We start from the raw sequence: 17733 nt of genomic DNA on the forward strand, positions 1-17733 counted from the left end.
GCTGAGATTGCATCAAATGTGTAGCTTTTAGAGTTCCAACAAGCATTGCTAGAAGATTTCTTGTGTTGTCAACAATGTTTCTTTTCTCCGAGTCTCCCCCTTTTTCGACATCTTCACGACTTTCAAACGCTGGGAGAATGTTGCTTTGATAGAGGGAAAAAAAAGAAAAAGTGATGCAAAATAGTATGGCAGCAAAAATCACAATCCACAACGGTTAGCTTGATGTTGCCAAAATGGAGAAGCAAGGTTTGTTATCGTGGATCAAAAGTAAGCACCCTTGTCTATATCAGGCTTATTGCCTCAGCATGCAAATAAAACGAGCGGAGCAAAATGAGCAGAACCATTATAGCAACGATATTAGCATTGGATCTGATGGATTTACACAAACAAAGAGCTGCATTATTCCCCTGGTTGTTATTAGAGCTAACATTACAATATTATCATGTGTTGCCAAAGAGAGTGTCAATTGAAAGAGTGAAAAAAAAACCCTCATCATTGGCAAAAAACACAAAAAATGAATATATATATCTTTAAATGTACTAATGAAATTTCTTTTGTCACTTTTTTTTTTTGTTCGTGTCACAAGCTAGTGTGTGCTTTCAGATGCAGAAGACTAAAAAAAAAAAAAAATGAAACCATACATTTGTTGGGGGGGTACATTACCATTAACTGAGTAGCTAACATGATAATGCAGGTTGTCATTGGTTGTTTAAATGCACGGTGTTCAGAATACATGGAGGGAAATTGTCATGATCCGCTACCCGGGTCATGGCATGATTTATGTTTGGTAATGTTTCTGTTTAGTCTGTTTCCTGGGTGCACACTCTTTCCCTGTTTTCTGTGGGTTTCCATGGGCTCTGATTCTCCTCACCTGTCTTAGTTCAGCAATTAGTGTTCCCACCAGGTGTTTTGGTTAATCACTCCCCTTTATAGTTTCCTGTCATGTTTGCGATAAGCAACATTTACGTTCCCCTGGTTTTTCTCCTCGCTGATTTTGTACACGCTAGCATTCCTCGTTTTTCACCCTTGGTGAAATTTTGTGTTTTGCTTAGCTCCACGCTTGCGCGTCCTCAGTCTTGTATTTTTGTCCTGCCTTTTATTTATTAAAAATACTTTAATCTTACCTGCACGCTCCTCCTGCTTGTCTTCTGCCTTGGAAGGAACAATTTGATTTAGGTTTGAATTACAAATCACATTTATTTTAATTCTCAATTTATTCATAAATAAACAAATAAAACATGTATGTACATATATATATATTTATAGGTAGGAAAATTATTTCGGTACTATTCGATACTTTTCTAAATAAAGGAGACCACAAAAAATTGCCTTATTGGCTTTAACTGAACAGAAAAATCTTAGGGTACATTAAACATATGTTTATTATTGTAATTTAGTCCTTAAATAAAATAGTGAACATACTAGACAATTTGTCTTTTAGTAGTAAGTAAACAAACAAAGACTCCTAATTAGTCTGCTGACGTATGCAGTAACACATTGTGTCATTTATCTACCTATTATTTTGTACACATTATTAAGGACAAGGGCAGCACGGTGGAACAGGGGTTAGTGCATGTGCCTCACAATACGAAGGTCCTGAGTAGTCCTGCGTTCAAGCCCGGGCTCGGGATCTTTCTGTGTGGAGTTTGCACAAAGACATGCACCCAGGGATAGGTTGATTGGCAACACTAAATGGGCCCTTGTGTGTGAATGTGAGTGTGAATGTTGTCTGTCTATCTGTGTTGGCCCTGCGATGAGGGGGTGATTTGTCCAGGGTGTACCCCGCCTTCCGCCCGAATGCGGCTGTGATAGGCTCCAGCACCCCCCACGACCCCGAAGGGAATAAGCGGTAGAAAATGGATGGATGGATCTATTCATAAATAAAAATTAACAAAATTTGTGTACATATATATATATATATATCTATAGGTAGGGAAATTATTTTGGTACTGTTCGATACTTTTCTAAATAAAGGGCACCACAAAAAATGGCATTATTGGCTTTATTTTAACAACAAATCTTAGGGTACATGAAACATATGTTTATTATTGCAAGTTTGTCCTTAAATAAAATAGTGAACATACTAGACAACTTGTCTTTTAGTAGTAAGTAAACAAACAAAGACATATTGTGTCATTTATCTACCTATTATTTTGTCTACATTATTAAGGACAAGTGGTAGAATATTGATTATTAATCTACTTGTTCATTTACTGTTAATATCTGCTTATTTTCTCTTTTAACATGTTCTATCTACACTTCTGTTAAAATTAATAATCACTTATTCTTCTCTTCTTTGATACTTTACATTAGTTTTGGATGATACTACAAATTTGGGTATCAATCCGATACCAAGTAAGTTACAGGATCATACATTGGTCATATTCAAAGTCCTCACCATATACTCTTATGCTTCAACATAGGAGTATTATTATGGTGTGTGTGTAAGGTAAGACATTTTATGCAAAAGAAACTTTCCTTACCTTCTGGTACCTGCTGATCTGAATTTGGGATCTGCATAAGTCCTGAAAATTTCTTCAGTGACAATCTACAATGTAAATAATCTTGAAAATAAAGAAAATGCGTTGAAATGAGAAGGTGTGTCCAAACTTTTGGCCTGTACTGTATTTGTGGAAAAACATCCTCCAAACGTCTCAGTGTCTCTACTTCAGGCGTCTACTGAGGCGAAAACGTGTTGAAACTATTTTTGAACATTTCTAGAAAAAGAAAAAAAACATCGCTTGAAAAGCTGATTTGTCCACTTTTTTCTTGGTCAGCAACGGTATCAATGTTGCTAAATCAATACTGTATCATGAGAGATTAAGATACGATACGTCACAAGATTGATATTTTCTCCAACTCCTAATCAATACTGAAATCTATATTTTGTACCAGCCTTTGTTGTTAACGGGATAAAGCAAACTAATTTCATCAGGGGCAAAGGTCAAAGGGTGTGTGTCACTTCCACACGTCTCTCTCTCTCTCTCCTCTTCAACTTTAGCAAGAGCTGCAATGTGATGGCGTAATCATCTCTGCTGCCTCCGGCTATGGGAAATGGCCGCATGCATTATTCAAACACGCTGAGATGCTTATTGATGACGCCTTTATTTATAAAATTCCCTCTTCAACAGCCAGACTCATTGCTCACAGTTTTAGCCTCGTTCAGTTGACCCCAGTCACCGTCTCATTTATCAATGGAATCCACCTTATCCTTGATGAGAGAATGAGCTAAGGTGGGATATGTTTGTCTAATTGCAATCTAAATTATTAATGTTTCCCTTACATGCATGTGGTTATTGAACGCCTACAAAAGTAAAGCATATTCACTTTTATCCCTGTGCAAAAGCATCCATCCATCCATTTTCTACCACTTAACCCTTTCCATTTTACACTCATATCTTCTTTTTTAATATTTGTTTTATTTTTTTATTAATCAGTCCAACAAAATAATACACAATAATACCACAATAATACAATTCCAATTCCAAAACCAAACCCCGGCCCAGCAACATTCAACAGAACAATTGAGAGGACACACAAACATGACACAAAAAAAATAAAGTGGTCAAACAGAAATTAATAATATCAACAACAGTATCAAAATTAATAAGAATTCCAACATAGAAGTGATTAAAAATCCCTCATTTACATTATCATCACAGCCCTTTATAAAAAAAATAAAATACAATGTTTAAAAAAATGAGCAATAGTGTCACAGTGACTTACAGTCTCATCACATCTCATAAGCTTGACAACACATTGTGTCCAATATTTTACACACAGATAAAATAAGTCATGTTTCAGGATCATTTAATAGTTCAAACACCATCCATTCATCCATTTTCTACCGCTTATTCCCTTTGGGGTCGCGGGGGGCGCTGGAGCCTATCTCAGCTACAATCGGGCGGAAGGCGGGGTACACCCTGGACAAGTCGCCACCTCATCGCAGGGCCAACACAGATAGACAGACAACATTCACACTCACATCCACACACTAGGGCCAATTTAGTGTTGCCAATCAACTTATCCCCAGGTGCATGTCTTTGGAGGTGGGAGGAAGCCGGAGTACCCGGAGGGAACCCACGCAGTCACGGGGAGAACATGCAAACTCCACACAGAAAGATCCCGAGCCCGGGATTGAACCCAAGACTACTCAGGACCTTCGTATTGTGAGGCAGATGCACTAACCCCTCTTCCACCGTGAAGCCCTAGTTCAAACACATTTAAGAAAAATTTAAAGAAAAATAAATAAATACTTGTGTGTCTGACCACCAACACCCCTTTACTGGGACCATTCATATTCAAATGAGGCTTCATTAGGACCTAATTCAGTGGTTCTTAACCTTGTTGGAGGTACCGAACCCCACCAGTTTCATATGCATATTCACCAAACACTTCTTTAGTGAAAAATAAAATTTAGTTTTTTTTTTCAAATTCCAGACAAAGTTATATGTTTTTGGTAACACTTTTGCATGGGGAACATATTCTAAGTAACAAAGACTTAATTTAGAGTTTTTTGGTCACTAAGGGAACATATTCTAAATAACAAAGACTTAAATTAGAGTTATTTGGTTAGGATTAGGGTTAGAGGGTTAGGGTTATAATAAGACCATGTTTTATAAGGCATTAATAAGTATTTAATAATGACTAGTTAAGAGCCAATATGTTACTAATTTGCATGTTAAAAAGCAACTAATTAATTGTGAATATGTTCCCCCTACTAAAGTGTTACCATGTTTTTTTTACTGGTGCACAAAATGAACCGTGCATGAACATCACCTTGTTCAAAAAACAAAACCAACACAGTGCATAAACTCACAACAATTTACACACCTGCAAATCAGTGTGACTTCTGCTGTTGCCGTATCCGTAATACGCAGATAGGGAGAAGTTTTTATTTCCACGATGAGTCGGGTGTGTCTTGACCTGTGCCGAACCCCTGAGCCCGACTCACCGAACCCTTAGGGTTCGATCGAACCCAGGTTAAGAACCACTGACCTAATTAAATGCAGTAGTTATATATTTTTAAATGTAATGGAGTACAGTGTTTAAATGTCATGTTGCCGGATATGAAAAAAACAATCCGTTTCAGAACACAGCCTATATACATTTTTTTCCCCACATTTCGACCACTTTTTTTCCATAGCAAATATTGGGAATGGTAATCCGTTTTTTAGGGTGCGACCATCACCATCAAAAAAACGTGTATAATGTTTTAAAGTACAATTGAAACACTTCATACAAGTAAACACGATGTAACACAGACCACCTTCAATCAATCAATCAATCAATGTTTACTTATATAGCCCTAAATCAAAAGTGTCTCAAAGGGCTGCACAAGCCACAACAACATCCTCGGTTCAAATCCCACATCAGGGCAAGGAAAAACTCAACCCAATGGTATGACAATGAGAAACCTTGGAGAGGACCGCAGATGTGGGTGGGTGACCCCCCACCCCTCTAGGGAAGACCGGTGCAATGGACGTCGAGTGGGTCTAACATAATATTGTGAGAGTCCAGTCCATAGTGGATCTAACATAATATTGTGAATGTCCAGTCCATAATGGGGCAGCACGGTGGGAGAGGGGTTAGTGCATCTGCCTCACAATACGAAGGTCCTGAGTAGTCTTGGGTTCAATCCCGAGCTCGGGATCTTTCTGTGTGGAGTTTGCATGTCCTCCCCGTGACTGTGTGGGTTCCCTCCGGGTACTCCGGCTTCCTCCCACTTCCAAAGACATGCACCTGGGGATAAGTTGATTGGCAACACTAAATTGGCCCTAGTGTGTGAATGTGAGTGTGAATGTTGTCTGTCTATCTGTGTTGGCCCTGCGATGAGGTGGCGACTTGTCCAGGGTGTACCCCGCCTTCCGCCCGATTGTAGCTGAGATAGGCTCCAGTGCCCCCCGCGACCCCAAAGGGAATAAGCTGTAGAAAATGGATGGATGGACAGTCCATAGTGGATCTAGCATAATAGTGTGAGAGTCCAGTCCATAGTGGATCTAACATAACAGTGTGAGAGTCCAGTCCATAGTGGATCTAGCATAATAGTGTAAGAGTTCAGTCCATAGTGGATCTAACATAATAGTGAGAGTCCAGTCCATAGTGGATCTATTATAATAGTGAGAGTCCAGTCCATAGTGGATCTAACATAATATTGTGAGAGTCCAGTCCATAGTGGATCTAACATAATAGTGTGAGAGTCCAGTCCACAGTGGATCTAACACAGTAGTGTGAGAGTCCAGTCCACAGTGGATCTAGCATAATAGTGTGATAGTCCAGTCCATAGTGGATCTAACATAATAGTGTGAGAGTCCAGTCCATAGTGGATCTAACATAATAGTGTGAGAGTCCAGTCCATAGTGGATCTAACATAATAGTGTGAGAGTCCAGTCTATAGTGGATCTAACATAATAGTGTGAGAGTCCAGTCCATAGTGGATCAAACATAATATTGTGAGAGTCCAGTCTATAGTGGATCTAACATAATAGTGTGGGAGTCCAGTCCATAGTGGATCTAACATACCGTATTTTCCGCACTATAAGGCGCACCGGATTATTAGCCGCACCTTCAATGAATTACATATTTCATAACTTTGTCCACCAATAAGCCGCCCCGGATTATAAGCCGCGCCTACGCTGCGCTAAAGGGAATGTCAAAAAAACAGTCAGATAGTTCAGTCAAACTTTAATAATATATTGAAAACCAGCGTTCTAACAACTCTGTCCCAAAATGTACGCAAATGTGCAATCACAAACATAGTAAAATTCAAAATGGTGTAGAGCAATAGCAACATAATGTTGCTCGAACGTTAATGTCACAACACACAAAATAAACATAGCGCTCACCTTCTGAAGTTATTCTTCATTCGTAAATCCTTCGAATTCTTCGTCTTCGGTGTCCGAATTGAAAAGTTGCGCAAGCGTGGTATCCAAAATGGCCGGTTCCGTCTCGTCGAAGTCATCGGAGTCAGTGTCGCTGTTGTTCTGTGAATCCTGCCTTCCGGAAAGCTCGGACCACAGTTGTGACCGAAATATCTGCCCAGGCATTTACGATCCACTGGCAAATGTTGGCGTATGTCGTCCGGCGCTGTCTGCCCGTCTTAGTGAAGGTGTGTTCGCCTTCGGAGCTGTGTGAAAAAAGCCACCCGGCCTCTTCGCGTAAACTTCCCTTAACCACTCGCTCATCTTTTCTTCATCCATCCATCCCTTCGAGTTAGCTTTTATGATGACGCCGGCTGGAAAGGTCTCTTTTGGCAAGGTCTTCCTTTTGAATATCACCATGGGTGGAAGTTAGCATGGCAAGCTAGAACCACAGTGAAGGATGACTTCTCATTCCCTGTGGTGCGAATATTCACCGTACGTGCTCCCGTTCCACAGTGCGGTTCACAGGAATATCAGTTGCTGTGAAATACGGTAGTAATCCGTGTGCGGATGGAGAGATTGCGTCTTTTTATGAACCGGATCCTTGTCGCTTAGTAGGAGCCATTTTGTGGTCTTTACAGATGTAAACAGGAAATGAAACGTACGGTGATATCCGCGCGTTTTTTCTTCTTCTTCCGGGGGCGGGTGGTTGCTTACAGTAGAAGAAGAAGCGCTTCCTGTTCTATGGGGGCGGGTGCTTTCCTTGGCGGTTGCTTGCGTAGAAGAAGAAGCGCTTCCTGTTCTACCGGGAAAAAAGATGGCGGCTGTTTACCGAAGTTGCGAGATCGAAACTTTATGAAAATGAATCGTAATAAAGCGCACCGGGTTATAAGGCGCACTGTCAGCTTTTGAGAAAATGTGTGGTTTTTAGGTGCGCCTTATAGTGCGGAAAATACGGTAATAGTGTGAGAGTCCAGTCCATAGTGGATCTAACATAATAGTGAGAGTCCAGTCCATAGTGGATCTAACATAATAGTGTCAGAGTCCAGTCCATAGTGGATCCAACATAATAGTGAGAATCCAGTCCATAGTGGATCTAACATAATAGTGAGAGTCCAGTCCATAGTGGATCTAACATAATAGTGAGAGTCCAGTCCATAGTGGATCTAACATAATAGTGTCAGAGTCCAGTCCATAGTGGATCCAACATAATAGTGAGAGTCCAGTCCATAGTGGATCTAACATAATAGTGAGAGTCCAGTCCATAGTGGACCGAACATAATAGTGAGAGTCCATTCCATAGTGGATCTAACATAATAGTGTGAGAGTCCAGTCCATAGTGGATCTAACATAATAGATAGAGTCCAGTCCATAGTGGGCCCAGCAGGAGATCATCCTGAGCGGAGACAGGTCAGCAGCGCAGTTATGTCCCCAACCGATGCACAGGCAAGCGGTCCACTCCGGGTCCCGACTCTGGACAGCCAGCACTTCATCCATGGCCACCGGACCTGTGCAGAGCAGAAAAGAAAAGAAACTGCAGATCAACTGGTCGCCAACATCTCGTTCAAGGAGATGTTGGCGACTTTTATGCGGCTGCTTACTGTAGCCCAAAGAATACCGTATTTTTCGGTTTATAAGGCGCACTTAAAATCCTTTCATTTTCTCAAAACTCAATTGCCTTATAACCTGGTGCGCCTAATGTACAGAATCATTTTTTTTGTGCTTACCGACCTTAGAGCTATTTTATTTGCTGCATGGTGAACTGATAAGTGTGACCAGTAGATGGCAGTCACACATGAGATAGACGATACAAATCCTACAACACCCCATTTGTGGAAAATGAGAGACACAGCCGTTGACGCATGTTCAATGGCTTTATTACCTATCGGTAACAACATTCCACAGGCGCTGTTGTCAACAATCTCCTCTCATATTGCACATTACCAATGCTGAGCTAACACAGCCAATGAGCGCGCCCTCGCTGATGTCACGCTTCACTTGGCAGTGACCTAGTGACCTAGTGGTTAGAGTGTCCGCCCTGAGATGGGTAGGTCGTGAGTTCAAACCCTGGCTGAGTCATACCAAAGACTATAAAAATGGGAGCCATTACCTCCCTCCTTGTCACTCAGCATCAAGGTTTGGAATTGGGGGTTAAATCACCAAAAATGATTCCCGGGCGCGGTCGCCACTGCTGCTCACTGCTCCCCTCACCTCCCAGGGGTGATCAAGGGTGATGGGTCAAATGCAGAGAATAATTTCGCCACATCTAGAGTGTGTGTGACAGTCATTGGTACTTTAACTTTTTAACTTTAACAGGCGCCGCTTATAAAAGGCGTGCACTCTTCTCTCATGAAACATCTCTCAACTGTATACATCAGCTGTATGAAAGCTAAAAATGGAAGACATTATTTACTTTCCCCCGTTTTATATTACATCTATTAAAGAATAATTATGTTAGTAATTCAGTAATTTTGGGGGAAAATAATCAGTAACTATAATGGATTACTTGTTCAAAGTAATTTTTCTAACACTTTTTATAAATAAGACCCTCTAACTTGGATATGTGTACATGCTGTGTATTGCACACTGGGAGCAATAATGCCTTTGCAACATTGGCTCATTAAGTGTCTGCATTGACAGCGTGACCCAGGGGAGCAATTTGGATAAGAGATGGACCGCCGTCCTTCAGTGACATTCTGCCCTTATATAGCGAAGGAAACACCAATGATGATTGCCTGCACTCCATGCTTCATTTTCTGCAGCTTTTTCTTTGTCAGTAGACGTCGACCAGAGCACAGCTGCAGACGTGGACTGCATGACTAAACTAACTAATATTGTTCACACCTGTTGGATGCATATTAGAATCACTCTTTTTTTTATTATTATTACACCACCTTAATATCCTCAAGGCACATTCCATTGTCTTTGTCTTTTATATGCACACAGAAAAATGATGCCTCTCCTCCTATCATCTGGCCTCTTAGGTGCATGAGAAGTTGTAGTAATATACACTATACTGCCAAAAGTAATTGGCCACCTGCCTTGACTCACATATGAAGTTGAAGTGCCATCCCATTCCTAACCCATAGGGTTCAATATGACCTTTTTCAGCTATTACAGCTTCAACTCTTCTGGGAAGGCTGTCCACAAGATTGTGGAGTGTGTTTATAGCAATTTTCTACCATTCTTCCAAAAGTGCATTGGTTAGGTCACACACTGATGTTGGTGGAGAAGGCCTGGCTCTCAGTCTCCTTTCTAATTCATCCCAAAGGTGTTCTATCGGCATCAGGTCAGGACTCTGTGCAGGCCAGTCAAGTTCATCCACACCAGGCTCTGTCATCCATGCCTTTATGGACCTTGCTTTGTGCACTGGTGCACAGTCATGTTGGAAGAGGAAGGGGCCCGCTCCAAACTGTTCCCACAAGGTTGGGAGCATGGAATTGTCCAAAATGTTTTGGTATCCTGGAGCATTCAAAGTTCCTTTCACTGGAACTAAGTGGCCAAGCCCAACTCCTGAAAAACAACCCCACACCATAATTCCTCCTCCACCAAATTTCACACTCGGCACAATGCAGTCCGAAATGTAGCGTTCTCCTGGCAACTTCCAAACCCAGCTTTGCACTATGCGCTTCAGCATCCACTGACCCCTCTCTGTCAGTTTACCTGGCCTACCACTTTGTGGCTGAGTTGATGTTGTTCCCAAACTCTTCCATTTTCTTATAATAAAGCCAACAGTTGACTTTGGAATATTTAGTAGAGAGGAAATGTCACCATTGGATTTGCATCCTACGACAGTTCCACGCTGGAAATCACTGAGAGCGGCCCATTAATACACAAATGTTTGTAGAAACAGTCTCCATGCCTAAGTGCTTGATTTTATACACCTGTGGCCGGGCCAAGTGATTAGGACACCTGATTCTCATCATTTGGATGGGTGGACAAATACTTTAGGCAATATAGTGTACCTCAAGAATTACCTGAGATGTTATGCAAGCGACTCATTTTGTTCCTCAATTTAATAGTAATAGTCTGGTAAAGGCAGCTATCATACATTATCAGACATGGTGGCTTGCCTTACCTCATGTTTTTTCACACACACACACACACACACACACACACACACACACACACACACACACACACACACACTGGTATGTTTTAGCGCTTTCATGGCGAGTTTACTGACAGATATAAGTAAGAACTTTACACTACTTTATATTAGAAATGGCAACAGTGGAGGATGAATGTCACATAACAAGAAGATAGAGAAAAAAAGAAGCTTATCGACTACGGTGTCGGCACGAACCACAAAGGCTGACACGCGCAATTTTTCAGGATTTATGCAGATCCCAAATACAGATCAGCAGGTACCAAAAGGTAAGAAAAGTTGCTTTTGCATAATATAGTGAAACAAAACGCCAGATAATATGTCTTACCTTATACACACACCATAATAATACTCCTTTGTTGAAGCACAGTACAATCCATCAAACGGTGTGGCTTCATAGCTTACCAAAGTCCTACTAAAACATTTTGATAGATTTTTGAGCGCCGTGTGAAATGTTCTATATTTTCAATGAAACGTATACAATTTTGGTGTTGTTTACTTGCGTCATACTGCTGTCTACACGTATCTCTTATGTGTGACTGCCATCATATTTCAGTCTACACATATCTCTTATTTATTTATTTATTAGCCTTTATTTAACCAGGTAAAATCCCATTGAGATCAAAGATCTCTTTTCCAAGGGAGACCTGGCCAAGAGGGCAGCAGCAAGGTTACATTAAAAACAGTAAACAAATACATAAAACATCACATTTACAACATTAAAACTTGCTCACATGACACATGTGCATACAGACAAGGTAGACTGTAATCCTTTCACAGAAGCTTTAAACTCATTCAATGTAACAAGGGTTTGAAGTTTAATGTTCGATTGTAGGTTATTCCAAGCCTTCGGTCCTGAAAACCTAAATGCTTTCTTGCACAGTTCAGTTCTTACTTTGGGGACGACAAATTGCAGAACATTCATTGAACGAAGATTGTGACTTCCTTGTTTCTTTGTTAAAAGACAAGACAGATAAGATGGAGTGATACCCAGAATGGTTTTGTAGATGAAAACATACCAATGATTGAGGCGTCGAGCACATAAAGATGTCCAGTTAACCATTGAGTATAACACACAATGGTGAGTAAGGGGAGCGCAGTTGGTGATGAATCTCAGTGCCCCGTGGTACACACTATCCAGCTTGTGGAGACAACCAGCAGTAGCATTCATGTACAACACATCTCCATAGTCAATAACAGGTAAAAAGGTTGTTTCCACCAATTTCTGTTTCACAGTAAAAGAAAAGCAAGACTTGTTTCTATAATACAATCCCAGTAAAAGTTTCAGTTTTTTTACAACATACTGAATGTGCACCTTAAAACTCAAGTGGTCATCAATTAAAAATCCTAAATATTTATGTGTGACTGCCATCTACTGGTCACACTTATCATTTCACAATGTACCAAATAAAATTGCTTCGAAGTCGGTAAACAAAACCAGAATTATTCTGTACAATACGCGCACCGGGTTATAAGGCGCACTGTTGAGTTTTGAGAAGAAAAAAAAAGATTTGAAGTCTTGTACTCCGTAAAATACGGTAGTTCTCTCTTACGTTTGACTGCCATCTGCTGGTCACACTTATCATTTCCCCATGTACCAAATAAAATAGCTTCGAGGTCGGTAAACAAAACGTGTGACTGCCATTATAGTGAAGTCTATACGTATCTCTTATGTGTGACTGCCATCTACTGGTCACACTTATCATTTCACCATGTCCCAAATAAAATAGCTTCGAGGTCGGTAAACAAAACCAGAATTATTCCGTACATTAGGCGCACCGGGTTATAAGGCTCACTGTTGAGTTTTGAGAAAAATAACTGACTTTAAATGGAAAATACGGTACTTCCAATGTTTAAGTAACATTTGTCAATACGGGGACCTTGGGGTGTTGTGTTTTCCCGGAATGCAAAGGAAAGTTGGCGCGGGCAAGGCGTGAAGGTAGGTACATGATTTAATAATGACTATAAAAAGGAATAAACAAAAGGCGCGCACAAGGCGGAAGTACAAAAACGTGGCTAATGAAACAAAACTTGCACAAAGGCAGAAACTATGAACAATAAACAAAAACTTACTTGGCATGGAACCATGGTAGCATGAAGTCAAACAGAGTTAGCAGGGGTGTCAGAAGTAGTATGGCATGAAGTGAGCAGAGGTATGATAGGATAGTAAGGATAATATCACCAGAACGATCAACAGAAAAAGACAGGCTTAAATAGCAGTGACATGATTAGTGACAGGTGTGCGAGTGCAAAGCGTGAGACAGGTGCGTGACATGAGGACAGGTGAAAACTAATTGGTTGCTATGGTGACAAAACAAGCAAGAGTGCACAAAGAGTCCAAAAACCAAACCTGAACATAACCAAAACAAACAATTAAACCCAATTTAAACACTCAACAATTTGAAATAAAATCAATGAAACAATTTGCTGAGGACATACTTGTTTTCTTTTTTTGTGCAACTTTGAAGGCCACTTGAGCTATTGTGATGAGTTCAATTCTCATGGGAAAAGCTGACTTCCAAAAAGTGTAAGCACTGTACACACAGTTTATTTTTTTTTTGTAAATCTAAATGTTTTAGTTTTTCCCAGCGGTACAAAACTAATAATGAAAATAAAATGAAATAATCCAAAGACAGCGTGGCCTTTCTGGTTACTTACAATCTAGAATTCTCTAATGTTAGCATCCTCCTGAGGTGGATTTCATATTGTTTTCCTGCTTATTTTTTATTAAGAAAAAGAAGAATTACATGCTGTTATTTTTTTTTGGGGGAGGGGGGAAGAAAGTTGTAAACTTTCTGTTTGCTGCTTTGAATAAAGACCTCACAATAGCGTATTCACAAACACATCTGTTGGCGTGCGTGGGATGGAGTGATGTAACAACATGTGGGCTGTGGGCATGAGGGTGCTTACTGTGCACAGAGCAGCTGTAAGAGTTCTTCAGGGGTGTGCGCTAAAAGAGTAGTAGAGGAGACAATCATCACTTTACTGTACTACTGTATACCCATCCCATCCCTCCCTTCACTGTCCCTCATCTTTCTTCTCAGAGGACGGGGGAAGGCCATTCTAAATCCTTCATTCTAGCCTGATTAAGCCATTCCTTTACCACTTTTGACGTGTGTTTGAGGTCAATGGGCCCCATTCAGCAATACGTTCCTAACTTTTCCTCTTATCTTTCTTCTTAAGTGATTTTCTAAGAGGAGTCCATTCAAATTCATGACGTGTTCTTAAACGCCCAAATTGTTCCCACCTGCTGTTCTTAAGTTGCTGAATGTCAAATGGCTAGCCGTAGCAGCAGCAGGAGTGTGTGTGTGTGTGTGTGTGTGTGTGTGTGTGTGTGTTTGTGTGTGTGTGTGTGTGTGTGTGTGTGTGTGTGTGTGTGTGTCTGCACACAGTATTTTGTAATGTCTATATATAGCTCATTTTGCTATGTCTATCTATCTATCTATCTATCTATCTATCTATCTATCTATCTATCTATCTATCTATCTATCTATCTATCTATCTATCTATCTATCTATCTATCGTTAATTAGTTGCTTATTAACATGCAAATTTAGTAACATATTGACTCTTAATAAGTCATTATTAAGTACTTACTAATGCCTTCTTCTGCATGGCCTTATTATGCAACCAGTAAGCCATTAACTAAGAGTCTTCCCTCAATAACCTCAGAATTATTCCTTATTAGTAACCCTAACCCTAACCCTCATATGTTCCCCTAGTCACCAAATAACTCTCAATTAAGTGTTTGTTACTTTAATAAGCAACTAATTAATGGTGAGTATGTTCTCCATACTAAAGTGTTACCAATATTTGTATGCTTACTATGGTATATTATTTATATGTTCACTGTTCTGTTACAGAGAACAAGGCAATGGGATACAATTGCTCTGGTATGAAAAGGGGTAGGATTGAATTCTGAGAATGAAGAGCATAGAAGAAAAGGTCATTTCAAACATCAGTATTCAAGGACAACGTTAAAACAAATGTGTATATCAGTGGTGGGGGTTAAACTATGGAATTCTCTTTACAATGAGATAAAAGATTGTAAAAATATATTTCAATTGAAAAAAAATATATAAATATTCTCACACTAATATGTTAGATCCACTATGGACTGGACTCTCACAATATTATGTTAGATCCACTATGGACTGGACTCTTACACTATTATGTTAGATCCACTATGGACTGTACTCTCACTGTTATGTTAGATCTACTATGGACTGGACTCTCACACTATTATGTTTGATCCACTATGGACTGGACTATCACTATTATGTTAGATCCACTATGGACTGGACTCTCACACTATTATGTTAGATCCACTATGGACTGGACTCTCACTATTATGTTAGATCCATTATGGACTGGACTCTCACACTATTATGTTAGATCCACTATGGACTGGACTCTCACACTATTATGTTAGATCCACTATGGACTGGACTCTCACACTATTATGTTAGATCCACTATGGACTGGACTCTCACACTATTATGTTAGATCCACTATGGACTAGACTCTCACACTATTATGTTAAATCCACTATGGACTGGATTCTCACACTATTATGTTAGATCCACTATGGACTGGACTCTCACTATTATGTTAGATCCACTATGGACTGGACTCTCACACTATTATGCTAGATCCACTATGGACTGGACTCTCACAATATTATGTTCGATTTACTATGGACTGGACTCTCACACTATTATGTTAGATTTACTATGGACTGGACTCTCACTATTATGTTGGATCCACCATGGACTGGACTCTCACTATTATGTTGGATCCACTATGGACTGGACTCTCACACTATTATGTTAGATCCACTATGGACTGGACTCTCACTATTATGTTGGATCCAATATGGACTGGACTCTCACAATATTATGTTAGATCCACTATGGACTGGACTCTCACACTATTTTGTTAGATCCACTATGGACTGGACTCTCACTATTATGTTAGATCCACTGTGGACTGGACTCTCACACTATTATGTTAGATCCACTATGGACTGAACTCTCTCACTATTATGTTAGATCCACTATGGACTGGACTCTTACACTATTATGTTAGATCCACTATGGACTGGACTCTCACACTATTATGTTTGATCCACTCAACTTCTGCGGTCCCCTCCAAGGTTTGTCATTGTCCCATTGGGTTGAGTTTTTTCTTGCCCTGATGTGGGATCAGCTTGTGCAGCCCTTTGGGACACTTGTGATTTAGGGCTATATAAGTAAACATTGATTGATTGATTGATTGATGGTTTGTATGCTTGTGAATCTGGGCTATCCATGAAGTAAGACTACTTATTATGTTGAAGGAGGCGGGAAATATAAGATGTTCTTCTTCCTGTTCCTTCTCAAGTATAGGTGTGTAAATATGTGTTTAGTTGATAAAGTTTAATTGTCTACCGATCAAAAATGCACATCAATGAAGGAGATAAATAAAAATGAAATTAAATGAAAATAAGCTCTGCTTCTTCCCACTCATTTTTGGACGTGCTGTCATGAAACAACTGGAATTGTGTGATCCACTACATTTGTATCGTATGCATGTTACACATAAACTGAAAGTGAAATGAAGTGAAGTGAAAGTGTGAGAGCAGCCCTATGGCAAGATAAGAATGGATGTCCTGTCCCACTGACACTATTTCCTCCTTCTCCACAGAGACAAGTGCCTTCCGACTCATCTGCCTGCGGTTCTGCGCTCAACCTGCTGGGTTTTCTGTCAGAGTCTCAAGTGCGGACTTCCCAGGCCAAGGACGCCGTTCACTGCTCCGCTACCTCCGTCCTCCGTATCTAGTGGTTCTTTCCATGCGGGAGTCCTCGCCTCCGCACATTAAGCCTGATGTTAAGGACTAACAGATCCAATCATCTGTGAGTGGGAAAGACGTCGCCGCCTACTTTCCCAACCCGTCATGGGCCAACGCAATCAATAATGTTTTACAACAGTTGAGCCGAGGCGGGTTCTGAGAGATTAAAACGTGCAGAAGGATGAGCTACAGGTGGTGAACCCCCAAAGAGGCCTCCGAGGCTATAATCCCGCCGTCCTGACAGAGACGTTCAAAGCCCACCTTTTCCCATGTCATTGACTTGCTCATCCTCATCCGCAACACCCGGGCGAGCTCATAACCGCACTTGCTGGATATACGTCACTCTTGGCCTGCTCCCTGCTGCAAAATGGCAGTGAACGTGACCCCCATCCGGGACACAAAGTGGCTGACTTTGGAGGTTTGTCGGGAATTCCAAAGAGGGACGTGTTCGCGGCCGGACAACGAGTGCAAGTTTGCCCACCCCGCCAAGAGCTGTCAAGTGGAGAACGGCAGAGTCATCGCCTGCTTTGACTCCCTCAAGGTGAGCAGCCGTCATCACCCCTGCACCGTTTGCTCAGCTTGTAATCGAGACAAGAGTGGATATTTTCTTTACTATGGAGTCATAGTTATACTTTACTATGGAATCATAGTTATACTTTACTATGGAGTCATAGGTATACTTTACTATGGAATCATAGTTATACTTTACTATGGAAGCATAGTTATACTTTACTATGGAGTCATAGTTATACTTTACTATGGAGTCATAGTTATACTTTACTATGGAGTCATAGTTATACTTTACTATGGAATCATAGTTATACTTTACTATGGAATCATATTTATACATTACTATAGAGTCATAGTTATACATTATAGCAAGGCTTTGGTGAGCCATTGCAGATAAATTAGAAGTATGTGCTACTTCTCTCATTT

At 40.5% G+C, this 17733-nt stretch overlaps 1 protein-coding gene across 3 annotated transcripts in view; it reads left to right on the forward strand.

The window, feature by feature from the left end:
• The window catches only part of LOC133614824 (muscleblind-like protein 1), a 209964-nt gene that overhangs the window by 68337 nt on the left and 123894 nt on the right, over positions 1–17733 (forward strand). For all 3 annotated transcript variants that reach the window (XM_061973102.1, XM_061973101.1, XM_061973103.1), the window contains exon 2: positions 16653–17338. In XM_061973102.1, the coding sequence (XP_061829086.1) occupies positions 17165–17338 (174 nt within the window). In that variant the 5' untranslated portion in view covers positions 16653–17164. The remainder of the gene's footprint in view (positions 1–16652; positions 17339–17733) is intronic.

The sequence above is a fragment of the Nerophis lumbriciformis genome, linkage group LG17, assembly GCF_033978685.3.
Source record: "Nerophis lumbriciformis linkage group LG17, RoL_Nlum_v2.1, whole genome shotgun sequence".
NCBI lineage: Eukaryota > Metazoa > Chordata > Actinopteri > Syngnathiformes > Syngnathidae > Nerophis > Nerophis lumbriciformis.